This window comes from Strix aluco, chromosome 1 (assembly GCF_031877795.1).
Source record: "Strix aluco isolate bStrAlu1 chromosome 1, bStrAlu1.hap1, whole genome shotgun sequence".
Classification (NCBI taxonomy): domain Eukaryota; kingdom Metazoa; phylum Chordata; class Aves; order Strigiformes; family Strigidae; genus Strix; species Strix aluco.
The window spans coordinates 37,414,493-37,433,894 of record NC_133931.1 but is presented as its reverse complement, the minus strand read 5'-3'; the positions used below and the strand labels follow the sequence as shown (position 1 = coordinate 37,433,894).

Sequence of the window (19,402 nt, the reverse complement as noted above, 5' to 3'; positions counted from 1 at the left end):
GGCCACTATGTTTGAACAGCTGGAAAGCCCCAGTCTTTGTCAGGACGGGTGCACCTGTCATAGTATTGAACAAACAGTTCATCTGGCAGCATGGAGACCTGATCTGCCATGACTTTTTATTTGTTGTTGTAAGGCATACTGTGAATGGAAGAACATGTTATAAATGTGGACAAAACTTTTTATTTTTCTTATTTGAATTAGATGAAATGACAACGAATAGAAAACTTAGAAATTTGAGCTAAAAAGGCAAAAAGTATTGTTAATATTTTTAAGAGACATATGTCTTGCATTTCTGTTCTCACGCATAGTTGAAACTTATCTGTTGAATTTTTCATCAAGAAATGAATCTCAGCTTCAATGATCTTGTACCATTTTTATTCTGCTGTTAATGCAGAGGCGTCTTCATTGAGACTAGTTGGTCTTTTTCCTTTTCTTTTTCTTGTGAAACCTTGCCTACTTAGCACATTGTGAGTCAGATCAGACTGCTGCTAAACAAAAAAGAAATTTTATTTTTGTAACTTGTTGTACACTTTAGTTTTTCTTATTTAATACCTTCACTTTTTAAATCTTTTTCTGAAACATTTCAAACTCGTAAGAGTATATTTAGAGTACCATGTAGTATGTTTTTCCTGCTGTCTTTTAAGATGTCATCTGAGTAACAGATGAGAGCATCAAATAAACTTTGATAATCTCATCAGAAATTTAAGATAGTTTTACTAGGGATGAGAATACCCCTAATAGGCATTCCTAATCTGTAATGTCTTTTCACCTTCAGTGAAGTATATGTTTTTACTTAAAAAATGAGCTGAGTACTCACTAAATACAGTTACTGCCTGTGTAAAGTCTTTTGCTTTCTTTATTGGGTGTGGTTTTTTGGGTTTTTTGTTTCTCTTGCCCTTCCCTGCACTCTACCCCATGGCATAGCCAGGCAACCGAACACATATATATACATATATAAACACATATAAATAACATATTGCCTTGTAATTGACAATTTGGTGGGGGTGACAAGAGTCTCAAAGGAAGCACAAACTTGAAGAGCATGGTTTGGGGGTAGAGCGGATGGAGTTAGGTCCCTTAATGGATTGGGTGGCAGAATTTGGTAGAAAGGTGAAGGTGGTGAGGATCATGGAGTTGTTATCCTACTTCTGGGATCTCTGATAGTGTGTGTGAAAGGAGGTAATGCTTCCTGCATGTGAATGTGGCTTTACACAGAGCATATGTCTGAAACTATTATCACTGCTATTGTTATCACTGGTTGGGGTGGAGGTGTTTGCAAATTCTGCAGAGTTCGGGAACCCAGCTGTGGTAAGTAGGAGACCACTTTCATGCTTTGCTTGGAGCAGCTTGAGAAGCAAATCCCTAAGAGCTTCTTCACTCCCCTTTTGCAATGGAATACTCATAGCAAAGAGTTATGTCTTCTTAAATGGCAGGCTTTGCAATCTGAATCACCTTTGTGTTGACTTGAAGTTGTATTTACTTTCAATGACATCTCTGAAAGTACTTGAGGCAAATCAGTTTGAGGCTTATTACACAAATTTAGTATTTTTTGAACTACTACTGTTTTCAGTTTATGAGGATCCCAGCAATGTTACGTCTTCCTTGCTTTAGGTGTACAGGATTGGTACAACTCATTTGTTACTCCAGATAGATAAAAGTAGCCTATATCTATAGTTCTTTCAACTTTTCTAATTGCTGTCACAGAATAGAACTGATTATGCTCTGGGACAGCAGAGATCTCTATATCACTCAGGTCTTATTATCAATATGTTAACAGTAGATAAAAAAAGTGGTCCTTTTGAATAGGAGCTAATTTCACATCACCTCAGAGTAGCACTTTTTTGTACTTTGTCCAATTATGTTTTTTAGTTTTATTGCTACGTCTCAGAATAAGGTAGAGAGTCCTTTAATCAGTTCTATTTTATTAGATCTGTTTCTGTTAATTAAAGACTGTTTCTTCCTGTGACAAGCAAGTCAGTGATGGCAACAATCAAGTAGCATTTGCCTTACATTGACACGTAGCCATCTCTGTATTATCTTTTTTAATGCTACATTAATTTTGTAATATATTATTAATAGATTGTCACCCCTGCATGTCTTAAAAAAATTAATAGTATCAATGCATGTATCTCAGTTCTTATCATCTTGTTTTTATTAATCTAAGACAGAAAAATAATTTTCAAACCATGATTCAGAGAAATGATTTAAATTACAAGTCAGCTATTACAGATTGACTCCTTTTCTTTGGTAATAGAATCCTCTGCAGTGGAATTCCTACAGCTATTGTGATCCATTACAAGCACGCGATTACATCTTTCCACTTGTCACTAATTCTGCATTTTGGCAGGGAAAAAAAGAAAGGTTTGCTGTTAGAGTGTTGCCAAGCAACCAAAATATGAATTACTCCAATTTCTGGATTTTTCTTGTATGATGTGTATCAGAGGGTTTCTCCTACCTTGGTGAGAGACAGCCCAGATGAAGTTAGACTCCATAGTTTTATCATTTCTAAGTTTAGTAAGTAGCTTAATTTCTCCCTGTGGAGTTCCTTTTCAAAACCAAAGACACTGTTGGATTTTTTTTGGTTCCCTGTAGATAGTTATCAAAAATCACGCCACAAGTGATCATGTCTTCACAAGACATGAGACTGGGCATGTTTTCTCCTTTTTGTTTTCTGAAGTTAAATTTCTCTTTCTGCAATGGAAAGGTTGTTTCTGTTGCATTTTCACTTAATTGTTTATACCACTACTTGAATAAAAAGAATGGAAAGTCTTGGAGTGGACAAAGATAACTTGCTGTGTTTTAATAATCCTGCATGCTGTTACTCATGTTTACTGTTATTTGGTATACTCTCTCTTAAGTGTCTTTTTCCAACACAATTAACTGATGGCAATACCAAGTTACTACTGGTATTTGAAAAATTATTTATTAAGGTGTGTGAAAAAGACGAAGTGGAAATAGACTTAAGTGTGTGTAAGTTATGGTAAAGTTTATGCTTGGGGATAGATGAAGAGAGAATAAAAGCTTTTAATAACTTAGCCAGGTTTTTGTCCTGATATTGTTGTACATTCCTGTAAGTTTTTACTTATGTGGAGCTTTTTCGTTTTGCAGTGGCAGCCACAGATTTCCTGTGGAACTATGTGGATTTCAGGGTCACCTCCCACCTTAGTCATTGATTTCCTCTGTGCCCAGCACAGAGCCATAGCTTCTTTCTGGATTCCTAATCTGTGTTTTATGTGTAAGGAGCCAGAAGAAGAGCCAGCAGCAATGTGGGGAGTGATTCTCTTTCTGCAGCCCTGCAAGGCCAGGGTGCGTGACAGCAATTAGATACTATCAGTGCATGGATGGCATAGGAGATGGTTTTCTCTTGACATTGGTTTTGTATCCATGTCTGCAATACTGTAATAAAATATTTGCTCATGTCTATACAATACTGTTTTGGAGTACTTGCTTTAAAAAAAGTCTGCCGGTTTGATCAGACTTTGCAATTCCCCGATATGAATGCATATTCTAACCAGGTCATTGTTCCACGTGTGGGCGAGATCAAAAATGCACCAACCATCCTGATACACCAATTTCCAATGAGAAGAAACTTGAATGTATGGGTCAGAGAAAAGCTACTCACTGCTCTGAAAAGGTGCTTGTTCTGAATGGTTAAAAGAACAGTATTCAGATTGTTTTGGGTGAATTTGAACAGGTAGTGGGAGTTGGGTTGTTTAACGTAAGTTCCAGTGGATAGTGACAGTATAGACTAAAAGCGCTTCAGACATCAACACTTCATAGGACAAAGCTAGCAGTAGTTTGAGAAGATGGGTGTTTCTAGCTGTTTTCTTCAAAGTTGAACACAGGCTTTTCGTTTATAAATGCTCCTTTACTTTTGGTAAATATAAGATTAGTTTCGGTGCAATATCCCACTAACTTTTTGTTTTGTTTTAATTTTCTAAAGGAGTTGATGACCAAGCTGATAACAGAGACACCTGACCAGCCAATCCCATTTCTAATTGATCATCTTCAGTCCAAACAGGGGAACCGCAGTCAGCTTCAGAGAACGTTGTCTGGCTCTGCTGCCCTTTGGGCAGAGAGTGAAACATCAGGTATGTTCTGTATGCTGGAAAGGGCTGGTCTCCAGTATAATCTTCCCACACTTTCATCCATGATTTCCTGGATGCACGTGTACCTACTGAACAGGTACTACTCTGTGATTGTGAGCATGCACAATAAATCCTGTTTGGTAAATGCTGAATTTAATGTATATTGTTGGCTATCAGCTCAGCCTGTGTACATATCATGTGCGTATGGGTCAGAGTTACAGTGTGGAAGCAATCTCAGTCTCAGTGAGAAAGAAGGTGCATATAAACATCCCTTGATTCCCCTGCTGTCCCCTGTCCCGATTCCCCTGCTGTCCCGATTCCCCTGCTGTCCCGATTCCCCTGCTGTCCCGATTCCCCTGCTGTCCCGATTCCCCTGCTGTCCCGATTCCCCTGCTGTCCCGATTCCCCTGCTGTCCCGATTCCCCTGCTGTCCCGATTCCCCTGCTGTCCCGATTCCCCTTTCCCCTTTCCTTCCTGTGGTGTATTTGCACCTGAGATTAGCCTCTATGGAGGTATTTTCTTCAGTTTTTTTCTTCACTTTTTTAACAATCCATCATTGCAACACTTAATGAGAAGATCCTATTACTACTTTATGAACTCCAGTGTGAATAATTTATGATTGTAGATCTTCAGAAGCATAAAAAAAATTCTGAAATAATATCTGCTCTGATTCCAAAGTAGAATTTTTAGCTTTGATATTCTGGTACAAGCTACTATTAGAATGTTGGTTTTGTATTAAAAAATTGACTGATGGTCTGTTTCAGACTGTAGTAGATCTCAAATAGTTACTGATAGAATGTTAGTTGCCTGACAAATCAAATTTTTATTTATATCAAATGTAAAGTTTTAAGCATAGGCAGTCAAATGTGTAAAACAAATGGAGGTTAAGGACTTTTTCATAACAAAAAAATAAGGCATTATGTTTTTAATGAAAAATGTATTAATATCTAAACTTTTATGTTTAGGAAGTGGAAAAAATATATGAAATTTAACATAAATCAGAAATAGGAGAACAAAAAAGAACTGACTGATTTGGACTGATAGGTCTTGTTTTTTTCGGGATTAATTGTTTATTAAGTCTTTGAAAAATAACCCTACAACTGTTACAATTGCCTGATTCCACTCTTTTAACAGAAAATAAAGGAACAAGGAGAGATTTTAGAAGTTATGATAAACCTTGGCAGGTAAATGCAAAAAAGCCTAAAAAGTCAAAGAGCGACCTTGCCGTGTCCAACATTTCTCCACCGTCACCGGAGTCCAAGTCATGTAAGAAAGCTTCACTGCATTATTAATTCGTGCATACTTCCAAACCCATAGTATGTTTTTCTGTTGAATTAGGATTAAAATGGAAGGCAAACTATGTGCAGTTGAAATGGCTGGATATATATGTTAGAAGAGTTTGATTCTTGCTTCACTTTCAGTTGAATTATGAATATTTAATAGTACTCTATGTTGTCATCTACAGATAGAATAGAATTCTTGATAAATAAATAAAAACATAGAAGAATATCTGGGTGTCATGCACAGTTTTATGTTCGTGTACGGATTATGATTTGATGTTTTAGTTTGCCATTTTGCATGTGTAAAATCTGTTCTGTTGATATTGGTCCTAATAGATTTTTTTTCAGTGGGTCAGGCAATGTAAAACTATGATTTATGAACAGATACTATTCAAGATATGGGGGCAGTGTCAGCAGAACAGGTGTACTGCTCTGAGAGCTGCTGAAGGAATTTAAATGTACACTGAAAGAAAAGGCAGAATAGAAGTAGAGACTGAAGAGGATATTGTCAATGACCTGTAAAATAGAAGTAGTAAAAACAAAAACAACAAGCCTTAATGAAATATAGTGCTTCCTGTGTACTGGCTATTGAAGAAATGTAATTTTAAAGCTTGATTTTTAATGGATTTTTTACACAAATAAATATATCCACAATATACATACATATATATGTATAGGTACACACACAAGTGTGTATACAAGATTTGTTCTCCAAAATAAATTGCAAAATTATATTGACTTCTGTTGACTATTGTAGCTTTTTGAAAATTTTACAATAGCCAAATCTTTTTAATAACTTGGATTGTGATTAGGTGGACCAGATGAGAACAGAGATACATAGTATGCTGCAATAGAAGGCTTGCCGCCTTTCCTCTAAAAGCAAGATGGGGAAGCCTAGACTTCAGTGGAGTCAAAAAAAATCTCCCAGTGGCCTCAGTAGGTCAAAATATAGCACAGCAATGGGTAAAGTAAATCATGTTAGATTTATGCAATGCAGACACTGTACTTTTGGGTAATTATGAAACCTTTTTAATTGAGAATAAATAACTGTAACAAGTGAAAAATAGCTGTACAGGTAGCTGTGTCTCATAGCACAGCTTTTCTCAGGACTGTATTGTCCTAGCAAGATTTGTGGATTATTTTTTCTGGAAATGGAGCATGTGTCTCTGTTTCTTCTTCATGAAGCACATCCCCTGCTTCAGAAGACTGAAATTTGATCATCAGTTCCACTGTACCTCTCTATGGGCACATGAATTTTTAATTCAGTCCAAAAGAAGCATGTGGATTTTAATTCACTTTCAAGAGTAAATAGGGATATTCAGAGAAACAGTCATAGTCACTCATAATCTGTGTCTAATCTAACAGTCTTTGCTGGATAACAACAATTTATGGAGATACACTGTTAGAAACAGTGGCCAAGGGTGTTGTGAGCTGTTCCTGTCATCATACTGTGTTCTCCTCCCTCCCTGTGCTTGCACTTCAGACCCTGTGATACATGTCAAGTAACTTCCATGCCATCTCCTAGAGATCTCAAATTCTCAGTCTTTATCCCAGGTAGGAGTGTGACATGATGTCACTCCCTTCATTTGTGTGCCTACTACAAGTGTCATGCTTGTTGCTTCTTAGGTTGTCCCAGGAGAGGACAGAGAGGAGGCTGGGCACTCTAAACTACCAGGTCACATGTCAAGCAAGGAAATGATTAATACATCCATAATAACACTGGACTCAAGGATCTGTCCATGAGGACTGAAGGGCATCTAATAATGCTCTTCAGTTGGTAAGGCTTGCTCTCAAGCTACCCAAGTCCCTAAGTCTAGCAGCAGAGTTTGTGGGAGTGCAGCTTTACTCACAACAGAGGGAGATAGAATTAGGGTGTGCTTAAGGCAATTGAACATACATACATAGATGGCACTCTATGGGATTCTTTCTGAGCATGCTGAGAGAGGAGACTACTGTCATTGCAAGGCAATTCTATCATCACTGAAAGGTCATGATGTTTGTGGGAGATTCCTGATGACTAGAAAAAGGCAAAGGTCACACTGATTTTGAGTAAAGGCAAGAAGGAGACTTTGGGGACTACAAGCCGATCAGCTAAACCTCACTTTCTGGAAAGGTTATTGAGCAGATTTTTCTGGAACGTGTTCCCAGCCCCAAGAAGGAGGAAAATGTGATTGGGAACAGCAAGCATGAATTTATGCGACTATACATGCCTGATCAGATCAACCTGATTGCCCTCTTAAATGGAGTAACTGGCCCTGTAATTAGAGAAAGAGCAGTGGATGTTTAATACCTTGACTTTAGCAAAACCTTTGTCAGTCTCCCATAGTATTCTTATAACTCAATTGGTGAGATATGGACTGGATAAGTGGACAAGAAGATGTGTAGAAAGTTGGCTCAAGTGTTGGATTCAAGGGATTGTGACTGGCAATACGAAGTCCAGCTGGAAAGCCTATCACTAGTGGCATGCTTAAGGGACTGGCACTGAGACCAATGCCATTTGAAAGGCTTTCTTAATGTCCTGGATGATGAGGTAGAATGTGCTCTTAGATTTGCAGGTGACACCAAATTGTGGGAAGTAGTTTGTATTCTGGGTAGTAGGGCTGCTATTCAGAGGGACCTCATCAGGATTGAGGAATGGACTGAGAGGAACCTCATGAAGTTCAGCACAGGCAAATGCAAAATCCTGCATCTTGGATGGAATGACTCTGAGCAATAGTATAAACTGGGGTCTGAATGGCTGGAAAATAGCTTTGCAGAAAAAGACCCGGGGTGCTGATGAACAAGAACTTGAATATGAACCAGCTGTGACTGTGTGCTCTTGCAGTACTGAAGGTGAGCTGCATACTAGGTGCATTAGCAAGAGTATAGCCAGCAGTGTTTATTTCACACTTTTGAGATGGCATCTAGAGTACGTCATGATAGATGATGGTGTGTACTGGAGCACATCCAGTGGAGGCCCACCAAGATGATGAAGGGGCTAGAATATGTGATGGACAAGGAAAAGCTGAAGGAAATTTGTTTGTTTGTTCATCCTGAAGAAATGAAAACTAAGGGGAGATTTTGTTGTTACCATCAACTGAAGCTTGGTAGAGAAGACAGCCGATTCTTCTTAAAGGTGTGTAGTGAAAGGACAAGAGGCAACAAAATTATACTGCGACGGTGGTCAAACACTGAAACAGATTGTCCAGAGAGGCTGTGGAATCTCCATCCTGGGTGCTACTCAAAACTCAATCGGATAGTCTGAGTAACCTGCCCTCAATGGACCAGTTTTGAGTGTCAGGTTGGGCTAGAAGACTTTCAGATGTCCTTTCCAGACTAATTATCCTCTGCTTCTATGCTTTTCTGTTTTATGCCCTTTCCTATTTTTTTGTCCATACCACTGTTTTAAACTTTGATTCCTCCTATTATTTTTGGGACTTACCCCCACAAATACTTGCCTCTGCAACTTTTTGAAAATACCTTGTGTATTTGCACTGCATTTTTTTAAATTGTTATGGCAGAGGCTGGTTTCAGCCACGTGCCTTTTTGCCATATCTTATTTTCTGCCAACAACCAAATTAATACTGATGTTTTTTCGACTTTTTTTGCCATGTTTATGCCAGCGTCAGTGGATACTGTATATCACTTCAATCACTCAGATCAGCAGAAAGCAAGCATGTTCAGAAGCTGTTTATTACTCTGTCCAGACGTGCACAGCATATTCCATTTGTTTTGTGCCTTTAGCTTGTACCTCAAAACATTTTTGAGTCTTGTACATTTTTTCCAAAGCCTCTCCAAAGAGGTAGTAAGGACTCATCTGAGAAACAGAATTTGAGAAACAGAAACTGAGAACAGTTTTGGGCCTGCTGAGACCTAAAGACTTACTCTCAGAATTGTGTTTAAAACAAACAAACAAACCCCCACACCCAGCAACCTAAACCCCCCCTCCAAAACTGCCAAAACAAACCCAAAATTTAATGGAGTCCATTAGCTGTAATATGTTCTATTGCAGAGCTTTTGTCTTACAACTATCTTGTTCAAATGATTCTGAACTCGTAAGTTTGAGAACTGAGAATTGTCATTTCATAGGAATCTTTGGAAGCATCAGGGGAATTGATTTATTTAATTAGGAAATATTTTTTTTTCCTTCAGCAGAGCTGATGTTGACTGCAGTGTGCATATTATTCCTGCACAGATCTCTTCCTTATACATTCAACTTTTTCACTGCAAAGATTCCTCCAGTTCCTCCTTCTGCCTGTTACAATCTCAGCTGCACCTGAAACAAATGCACAAACAAGAAACCCTGGTATCTGAGGGATTGGACCACTTGTTTGGTGTGTGCAAAACCAGAATTAAGCAGAAGGTGCTGCTGCTGTCTGGCAAGGAAGAGGCTTGAAGTGTGTGAAGGGCTCCTAGTGTGTGTGCACGTGTGTGTATATATAAATATATTTAATGAAATGTTTAGATGATCACATTCTGTATTTGAAGAAGAACAAATTTGGAAGTTTCTAAATAGTTTGTGAAACAGACTTCTTGCTTCCCAGCTAGCTACTTTTAGGCAAAGTAGGTTGATCTCTTCACTACCTTCGTGTTAAATCAGATCACAGATCATCCTTTCACCCTGCTTCAGTTGACCATTCTCACCATGTCCCATTTACAGTTACAATGTTGTGTACTTCTAATTGCCTTTGGTCGGTCTAGGACTGTAGGCCATGGTTCTCTTAGCCTTTTAATATCCAGGTACTGTGTAAACCAGTTTGGCTGTATTATCAAAGAACTCTAATCTGAATACTATTGTGAGATTTAAATACATTAATAATTTTATGCTCAATAATAACACATTTTTGTTCTTTGAGATGTAAGATGGTCATACAATGTATTAATGAAATGTAGGATTTAATGAGCAACTGATCTGATTCTGTCTTGAAAAGACATGTATATGTAGATAAAAAGAGTACCGATCTCGTACCATCATCCAGTAGAAAATAAAGGTCTGCTGATTTGTGACAGAATTCATAACGCATCTGTGGGTGAATCTGATGTGCATTTGTTGGAGGGGTGTGCCACCAGAAAATCAGAAACACTAGAAAACATGTCTTTGAAGTCTTCTAAGATGAGATGGGGAAATCTCAGCTCCATAAAGGGAAAACCTAAATATTCATATACAAATGCTATGATGTAGATGTAGAATTGCAGGAAAAAAATTTCAAGAGAAAGTGTTATATAAAACTCTCAAATAACAGAGATGAGGTTGTGGCAGGTAGTGTGGTGAGGGATTTAAAATTACTGATGCTATGATTTTAAGGAATGAGTGAATATAATAAAGAAGAGAGTCAAAATATTATGAAAGGATTTCACTAAATGTGTAGTGACATATGCATGGAAATGATATATGATGGACTTCATACATACAGAAGAAGACCATGTATGTCAAAAGATCTCAAGGAAGGTTCATATGGTCTTTATACAGTTCTGCATGCTTCGCAAAAAGCCATCCCTTTGAAAATGACTAGTGGTTGTTGATCCTATAGTTGGGAAGATACAAGTTTATATTTTAAAAACATTTTTAAGCAGGCAGAAAATGAACTTTGAAAGGGCAGACACATGCCACGTGATGTAATGAAATAGATTTTAATTTTAGTATCTATTCATTAGTTGGAAGAGTAGGTAAGGAAGAACTATGTCTTCTCTAGAAGTAATAAATATTTGTCAGTTCTAATTCTACTTAACTTCCCCCTCAGTTTTGGCTCAATAGAATGAGCCAAACTTATTGTTGAAACAAATTCTGTTGAAACTCAGAAATGTTCCATGACAGCATATCTGTTTTGATACATTTTCACTGAAGTATGAAATGCTTCACTGAAACACAGACTGCAGTACACCAGCATGCAGAGCAAATTTCCATGCTGTTTTTGACTGGTTTCCCACCATCCGTCTAGTGAGATACAGTCCAAGCTTCCTGTGTTTGTGGGACATTTCTCTGAAACTAGGGACCAGATCATTGTCTCTTGAGCAGGGTTCCCTACTTTCCAAGGATAGAGTCTTGATACTCTCATTATCCTGATACAGGTTGGTCTGTATACTCTGCAGTTGCTGATCCTGGAAGCTCCACAGTTGTTGAGTAGAACTTATGTTTGTTTCATTCAGCTTCTGTCCCATTACAAATTTTATTTCAAAATCGTATAGTTTCTCAAAAATTCTGTCCTTTGGTATTTTGAAAATGTTGTTGGTTTCAAGTTGACATGATATCAAATTCCAGCTTGTTGAAATTTTCTGCAACCTGGAAGCTGTAACATTTGGTCATCTTTGTACATGGTTCTACTGTATTAAATTATTGCCTGTTTGTGTTTTGGTGCTATTGTGAGATTTATGGGGTGTGGTGAGTTCAGTATAATCATGGAAAGAAAAGTCTGTCAAACTGCTAGTAGGCTAGAGTGAGTGACGCTGTAGAGTATAGTGTTGGTACACTGAAGGGAGAAGATGAGATGGCTGAAAAAGCATGAGATAACAGTAAAGGAACATGTGATCTCAATATAAAACTGAAGTAAAAATATAAAGCTGAAAATAAAGACTTCAGAGTTTCCTTTCTAGTTTGCTAAATATTTATATTTACAGTTAGTAAAAGTTTAGAAAAAATGCTAGATGGTACATTTTGTTTTCTGTAAATAAGAAAAAGGATGAGAAATACTGAAGTTGTGCTAGGGTCTGTGGTTAATTATGCTAGGATCTGTGAATGGAGGCAAGTTGTGGTCACACAAAAATTTAGATAACTTAATGAACATAGTGGTTTCTTAACCAGGGAATTATGAATTAAATGATTGGCATTTAAATTATCAACAAAAATTATAGGCTGTCCATCAGTAGAAACTAGTCATACTGTAGTCATACTGTAATAGCTTAAGGCCTGTATCTATTCACTAGGAACCACCATAGCTCATTATTTCCATTGTCTTCAGAAGACAATACATGACTTGTCTTTTTTGAACACAAAGCAGAACGAGACTGTGACACTCCAACTTGTCCCTCTCTTCCCTCCTCCTTATTGAGGCTTCCTGTGTCTCTCTTCTCCTACTCTTATCTCAGTAGGTCCTTCTTAATATCTCTTTTGTCTTCTGTCTTTGAGAATGTCTGCAACTGCAGTCTGACGTATTAACTTCCATAATACTTACCCAGGTTCCTGAGTAGGAGTTACAGATCTGAATATACTCTGGGTTGTCAAACTATGTACAGATGTCCAGTTTGAAGATGGCTTGATTTATGTCTATGGGAGATGGAATCACATTCTTTGTGACAGAAGGACTTAACATACCATTGTCCCATTTCTTTACCTGGAAGAGATGGCTATTGACTTAACTTCAACTTTCGCTTGTGGAGTTGATCCAAAGTGGAGCAGAGGGCAGTCAGCAATAAGGCAAATTTCAATAGCAACAGTTACTTAACACATTTTATAATAGCTACCAGAACTCGAAGTCTGAGCATAATTTCCCCATACCATCATAAAAGCACTCTGAAATTTCAAATGATTATGATACCACTTTTTTTTCATGATCTGTAGGAGTCTGCAAGTTTCCTTCTTGGCATGTAATGAAATTTGTAAGCATAAATTAGTTGACAGCTGTCAAAATAGTAAATAAAAATTTCAGAGTTGGCCAGGGTATATTGGACATTATAGGCTTTGTTTTTGAATTTATTTTTGAGTGAATAGTTAGCAACCATTAATAAATGCAACTGGTCCTTTTTGTTGGGAATGTGGACTAGGTATCGTCAACTTCACAAACATGTGCAGTTCTCAGCACAGTAATGCTGTGTTTGGAGACAACCCAACAATTGCATTTGGTGGCAAAGGCAGCAGATCGCTTAGTTCAAAGAACATGTTAAACTGCAGTTTCAGAGACAGCATTGTTTTTGTTTTCATTTCTACAAATCGTTCAAAATGTTCATGTTGGTCAGTGCAGCTCTGTTCATTGTGGGTTCTACATATCCCACAAAATCCTTCTCTTCTTCCCTGCCATTGTAGGTAAAGTTAGCTCAGCAGTTGAGAAACTGTTATTTTAAAATTAAATCAAAGGTTTTGGTAATAGATAATGAATAGGAGACTGTAAGCTCAGGGCTGTGCTTCCCACAGCTCGAGTTTGTTTAAGTATTGGAGTAAAGATTATAGGCTATACAGCATGAACAGTAGGGATATATTTTGTTTCACCGTTTTTATTAACTATGTTGTCTACACTTTATGATTTTTTAAAAAATAAATTGTATATACATGTTGTTTTAAAAGCTTTGTCTAAAATATTTCTTTTTTTGATAAAATGACTAGCAAAGCCAAAAGTACCAGTTACTCATTTTCATTTTGACATTTTTCCTTATTGGCCCCTAGGACATAGAATTCTATTTTGATGTAATTAAGTACCTTCATATGCAATATTTTTATTACATTTTTCTGTTACTGCATTATTTTTATTATATTATTTTTAATTGTTAATATTAATTACTCGTGTTTAACAATTAATTGAGTTGCAAGAATCATCCCAGTTATGGATTTGTTCATAGAAGTTTTCATTTTTACTTCACATTGACCAAAGAAAATATTTCCAGCTATTAAACTAGGAGGATAGTTAAGTAATTTCTGCTGAAGCTACTCGAGCTTGTAAACTCATTGTGCAGCTTTTTTTCTACTGTAGGAGTCCGAACTACCAAATCTAAACTTCATCTATATATCTGTGTATATTTAGTGCCAAGGTCAATAGAGCATCCTAAATGGGATTGGAGGACAAAACCGGAGAACCATGATTTTGATGAACTAAATCATATTCTTCAAGAGAGCAAAAAACTTGGAAAAGCCCTTGAGAATCTGTCTCGCAGTAAGTTGATTGATTTTAGTTTTTTTAATGTAACCATGCAGACTGAATTGTAATTTGGAAGTATATATCAAGAAGGTGGTCTTCTATTCAGTAAAGACCAAGTTCATTGACATCAGCAATTACATTCCTGTTGATGAGATTTACAGGATGTCTGAGATAATTTAGCAGCTCTCCTGCTGAATGAAACTACTTCCCCTGCACCTCCTTTTTTGTTACATTAGTTTTCTGCCAGTTTGGTGAGGTGAATAGCTCATCAAGAGATCAACACAAGAGACTGGTTTAAGGAAAATGGTGGGAATGTGCTGCAGTGAGACTGCTCCTTTGGGTGGTAGCAGTTAGATTGGATTAGCCTTTGTGAAACCTTAATGTCATTGATGGAGATCAGATCTGTCATTGAAAAACAATTAAGTATTTTGTATCCTTGACCCCAGTTAATTCCTTACAGTTTTCAAAAGCACTTCAAATAAATATTTTAAAGCATCTCAATAAATACTCAGAAACATGGTAGCCAATTATTTCATAACAAAACTCCAATATTATCCTTTAAAAGACATAGTCAAACAGGAGCAGTGTTTAAAAAAATAGCATGCTTATGTGAGGAATAACTCTGAGAATTACTCTGGATATGATGAGGAATAACTTTTTTTTTTTTCCCGCGGAAGAGAATTCTGAGGTACATTGGTGGGAGCAAACACTACTAATAATTATCAAAGTATGAAAAGTACTCTCTGCCATAGTACATGAAAACTAAGTATGGCGTGGTGTGGGAGACATTTGAATGAGAAATACTTTCTCCTCTCATCATATTTTATCCATGGCACTTCCTGAATTCACTGGAGAAATTGCAGATGGTGAGATCAGAAACAGAGGTGAATGAAGAATGGTAGATCATTTTGTGGAGAATTTTGAGATTCAGCATTTTTCCAAATTGTGTCAAATACCTAAACTATTTTGCCCAAATTCCCTCTCTCCCAAATCTTTAAGGTTGATCACAGTTATATTCTGAGAAAGTTTCATATTTATATTAACTATAGTAGTATAGTTACCAGGGCTCTTTGCAAATACATTTCTAGTAAATTGGTCTGTCTGCCTCTAAGGAGCTAAACCACCTCTGATCAGGGTTTCTAATTTACAGCCCCACTATTGCTTGACTGTGTTACTGTGATGAGTGCGAGTGTCGTTTTCAAGCCTTTGTCTTTTAGAGGCTTGTAACCAAGCATAACACAGATACAGAAACAATTTTTTTTCTATTTCAGAAAGGGTTATTTATTCACTGTCTGGAGATGCAAACCAATCAGATGCAAGAGTTCAATATTAAAGGACTAAATCCACTCTTCAATCCTACATCTTTGTCTTTCCTTGTGAATATTGTGTAGGTTCCACTGAGCTCTGGCTTCCTTATAACTAAAACACAGTTTGCAGCATTCTGTACCTCTCTTTGCCACAGAGTTTTCTAACTGGAATGTAAACCACTGCAGCTCTTCTGGGTCCTACACTTGGACTGGAGGTGTATGTACCTGGTCAGCTGGTCACCTGGTTGTTGGAATCAGCTTTTCATAGTTAGTTCACAAATGAAACATTCTTCACTATTTCTTGCTAGTACTTGATGTTTTCTGATGATTTATCAAGATAATATGGAATTTTAATCCTATCCCCCAGAGTACTTTGAATCACTTGCAGCCTGATTCTAAGGTCACTTTCATGAATGTGCTCTCTATTTCTTCATCCAGATCATTAATGGAAATATTGTCAGACCTCTTCATGATTCCATTTCAGATCTGACAATCAGCATTTGAAAGCTACTCAGTAAGTTCATTTTTTCCCACCAGGTGTTGATCTACCTTGCAGTCATTTCATCTAGAATGTAATTCTCTAATTTGTTTACTGGAGTATCATCTAGAACAGTAAACAAAGTCTTATTATAGCTGAAGTATTTTACATCTAGTTCCTCCTCTTATCCACTAGGCAAGTTTCCCAGTCGAGAAAGCAATTAGACTGATTTGATGTGATTCATTCTTGATAAATTCATCTTGGCTGGTTCTTACCACCTTTCCTGTCCATTAGATGTTGTTAAATTGTTTATTTAACAGTTCTGTCAAATATTCTTGCTTGTTGGCTAGTAGTTCCCCACGTCTTCCCTTTTTCTTTTCCAAAGAAAGATATGGTATTTGCGCTTTTCTGTCTGCTCCATTCCTGAAAGACAGTTGCTAACGGAGTGGAGCTTTCTTCAGCTAGTTAGTTAAGTGCTCTAGAGTGAATTTCACAAAACTCTGCCAACTTGAATGTATCTGATTCATCAGAATATCTTTCAGTTTTCTGTCATCTGGCTTGCAGTTTTTCCTCTTAAAATCACTAGTGTTAAGCATCTGGCCACCATTAATTTTTTTTGTAAAGACTGAAGCAGTGAAAGTATTGAACACTGGGATTTCTTTGTATCATCTGTTATTTGCTTTTCTTCTCTTTGATGTAATAGTTCTGTATTTTACTTTGTCCTCCTTTTCTAGTGTATATATAGTACCTTCTCTTTGATAGTAGTTACTTATTTTGCACTTTAGCCTTTTTGATTGTATCATTTAAACACATCAGATTAATTTTAAGATGTATGTCCTTGTTTCCAGTTTTTGTACTCCTGATTTTCAGAGCATTTCAGGAAATGAATCTGTTCTGTGCCGTGATTTCTTGCATGTTAGGATGATATAAAAATTCAAACTGAAAAACGTGAAAAGTTTGGAAAAAAAGAAAAAATACAATTTTGAAAATAAATGTGGTTTTATTGTTCCCCTGAAGATAGAATACAGATTGCACATAAGAAAATATCTTAGAGGGTTTCCATGAATAGACACATCTAGAACTTTAAAAGTATGACACGTGAAACTCATTCTGTGCTGTACCCAAACAAGCATCCTGTGTGATGAATTTTACAAAAGCCATGACAAGGTCCTGTCGCTACCTTCTGCAATGTTAATGCTTTTTTTGGGCAGGCTAGTTAGTACTTTTGATTTTACAAGCATGTATGACTCTCATGCTGCATTTGATACTACTCTTGTTTTGAAGCAGTGTGGAACAGACACCAGGCTCAAATAGCTGAATTTGCAAATGATCACAGTGTGGTATCAGTGGCTTTTTACAGCATTCTCTCACTTCATTCTTCAGTATTTTAAAAGGGAAGAGTGCCACATAAAACCAGATGTTTGAAGTTCAATGAATTTTCCATCAAGTCCTGGAATTCATTTCCATTTTTAAAGATAAGCTTTGGATCATGTAGTGAGTTTCTTGGACTTCATTGCCTGCTATGCAGCTGACACAGCCTGGGAATTAAATTAGTTGCTATTGCTTCATTCACTGTGCAGTTTAGATATCTGCTTTGAGACAAACCTGTGCACTTCACACAAAATTAGAACTGTCTGAAAGCTTTGGAAAGTGAGGCTCAGGCATTTGGATGTCTGGTCTTTCCTATGTTCAGTCCTCCTAGCAATTAAAACTGAACTTCCTTATATTTGGAGCCCTCCTCCCAAGCCCCATCAAGACAATATGTGAGTAATTCTGTGCTGCAGTAGATCCTGAGAAACCAAGAGTGACTTCACACTCAATGTTAAAAGTATCTTATGAGTTCTGAGAGACTGTAGAAGACTATTGCCATAATTATGGTCTAAGTGTGTTGGAGCTTGGTGATTTAAATATACTATTTTCCAGAGGCCTACCAGTGTGGGAAACCTGGGTTTCACTTGCTTCTACAATCAGCTGTGTGTCACTGAAGTGGATTTTGAACTATCAATTCAAGTATTTAGGGGAGATGTTGGTTTATGAAGAAACATACAGGAATATACTGCATTTCACTTGTGCCTGTTTCATTTTCTTTGATTGCAAGGTCTCTCATCTTTATTGCTGTCATCTTTCTTCCTCAGCTGAGCATAAGTAAGAAAAGTTCCATGTTGTTTCAGATGTATGCTCTTGTATTTCCCTGTCTGGCCTCTTTGCCTTGTAAAGACAGTTAAAACTTCCTGTATAGCTAAGGATCTTCCTCATGAATATATCTGTCTTCACCTCCCCATCTTCTGAGGATGGAAAAATAGATAACAAGAGAGGGAAAACAGTGAATTATGAGTGTTTTGAGTGGGAAAAAAGAGGACTAAATCAGCAAGAGCTTGCTGCAAAGTAGGTGTGAAGTCTGCCTGCTCTATGAACAACTTTACATCTTTTATATGAACAGTTTGGATTAGGGTGCGTATTGAAAATGTGTGAGTTCCGGTTTACACGTGGTAACAGCATTCGATGACACTTAATGTGTTTTACTGTGAGATTGGTACTTTTTCATAATTACACATAGCCTTGAAACAGAGGTAACCAACATTTTGTTAGTAATGTTTGAATCCTTGTTAAGGCCAGGTGTATAATACATATCAGAGGGGAAGAAACAAAATTATCATGCTTTGTATTCAGTGGACATTTTAAGGTCAGCAAATGGTAGTAAGTTAGCATTAACCAAAGCTATTTGGTAACCAATCCAGGTCAGCTAGTTGGAGGAAATCCCAGAAATAATGGTATCTAGCTATAACCAATATGAAAAAAGTACTCTTTGGTTTCTTAATTTGGAAGGGGAGTAATCAATAAATAAATAATTAGTAAATAAGAAAGCCATCTGCAATCTAGTAGGAAATATTGCTGAAAACCATAGAGAATCATAGAATCACAGAGTGGTTGGAAGGTACCTCTGGAGGTCATCTGTTCCAACTCCACTGCTCAATTTGGGCACCTAGAGGCAGCTGTCCCGGACCATGTCTATGGCTCTTGAATGTCTCCAAGAATGAAAGATCTCTTGAGTCCCTCCAGAGTATCTCAAACAGTTATTTCTCATAATGTTAGAATAAGTTGATGTTTATGCATAGCTTAAAAAAGATAAGCATGATCTTACCCCTTTAAGAAAAAGATAAAATAGTGAAACGTAAAAGCCTATGTTCTGTTTATATTTTATGAGGAAGAAGATAAGAACAAGAGTAAAACACTCATAACAATAAGGGTAGAACTAGTTCAAAAAAAGGTCAGAATATGTTAACAAACCGCTAAAATCATGTCCTCAGTTTTGTGGATGAACCTGCGAGTATGTGGGATGTGAGAAGTTTAATATATACATCATGAACTACTTCAACGTATTTAGCAGTCTCTGAAACACATTAGAATGGGGTTTCATTTAGCAGCT

At 37.1% G+C, this 19,402-nt stretch overlaps 1 protein-coding gene across 2 annotated transcripts in view; it reads left to right on the top strand.

Annotated features, from left to right (window-relative positions):
* Nucleotides 1-19,402, top strand: part of C1H8orf34 (chromosome 1 C8orf34 homolog) — a 175,459-nt gene that overhangs the window by 29,445 nt on the left and 126,612 nt on the right. For both annotated transcript variants that reach the window (XM_074847240.1, XM_074847232.1), the window contains exons 2-4: nt 3,944-4,091; nt 5,223-5,354; nt 14,077-14,205. In XM_074847240.1, the coding sequence (XP_074703341.1) occupies nt 3,944-4,091; nt 5,223-5,354; nt 14,077-14,205 (409 nt within the window). The remainder of the gene's footprint in view (nt 1-3,943; nt 4,092-5,222; nt 5,355-14,076; nt 14,206-19,402) is intronic.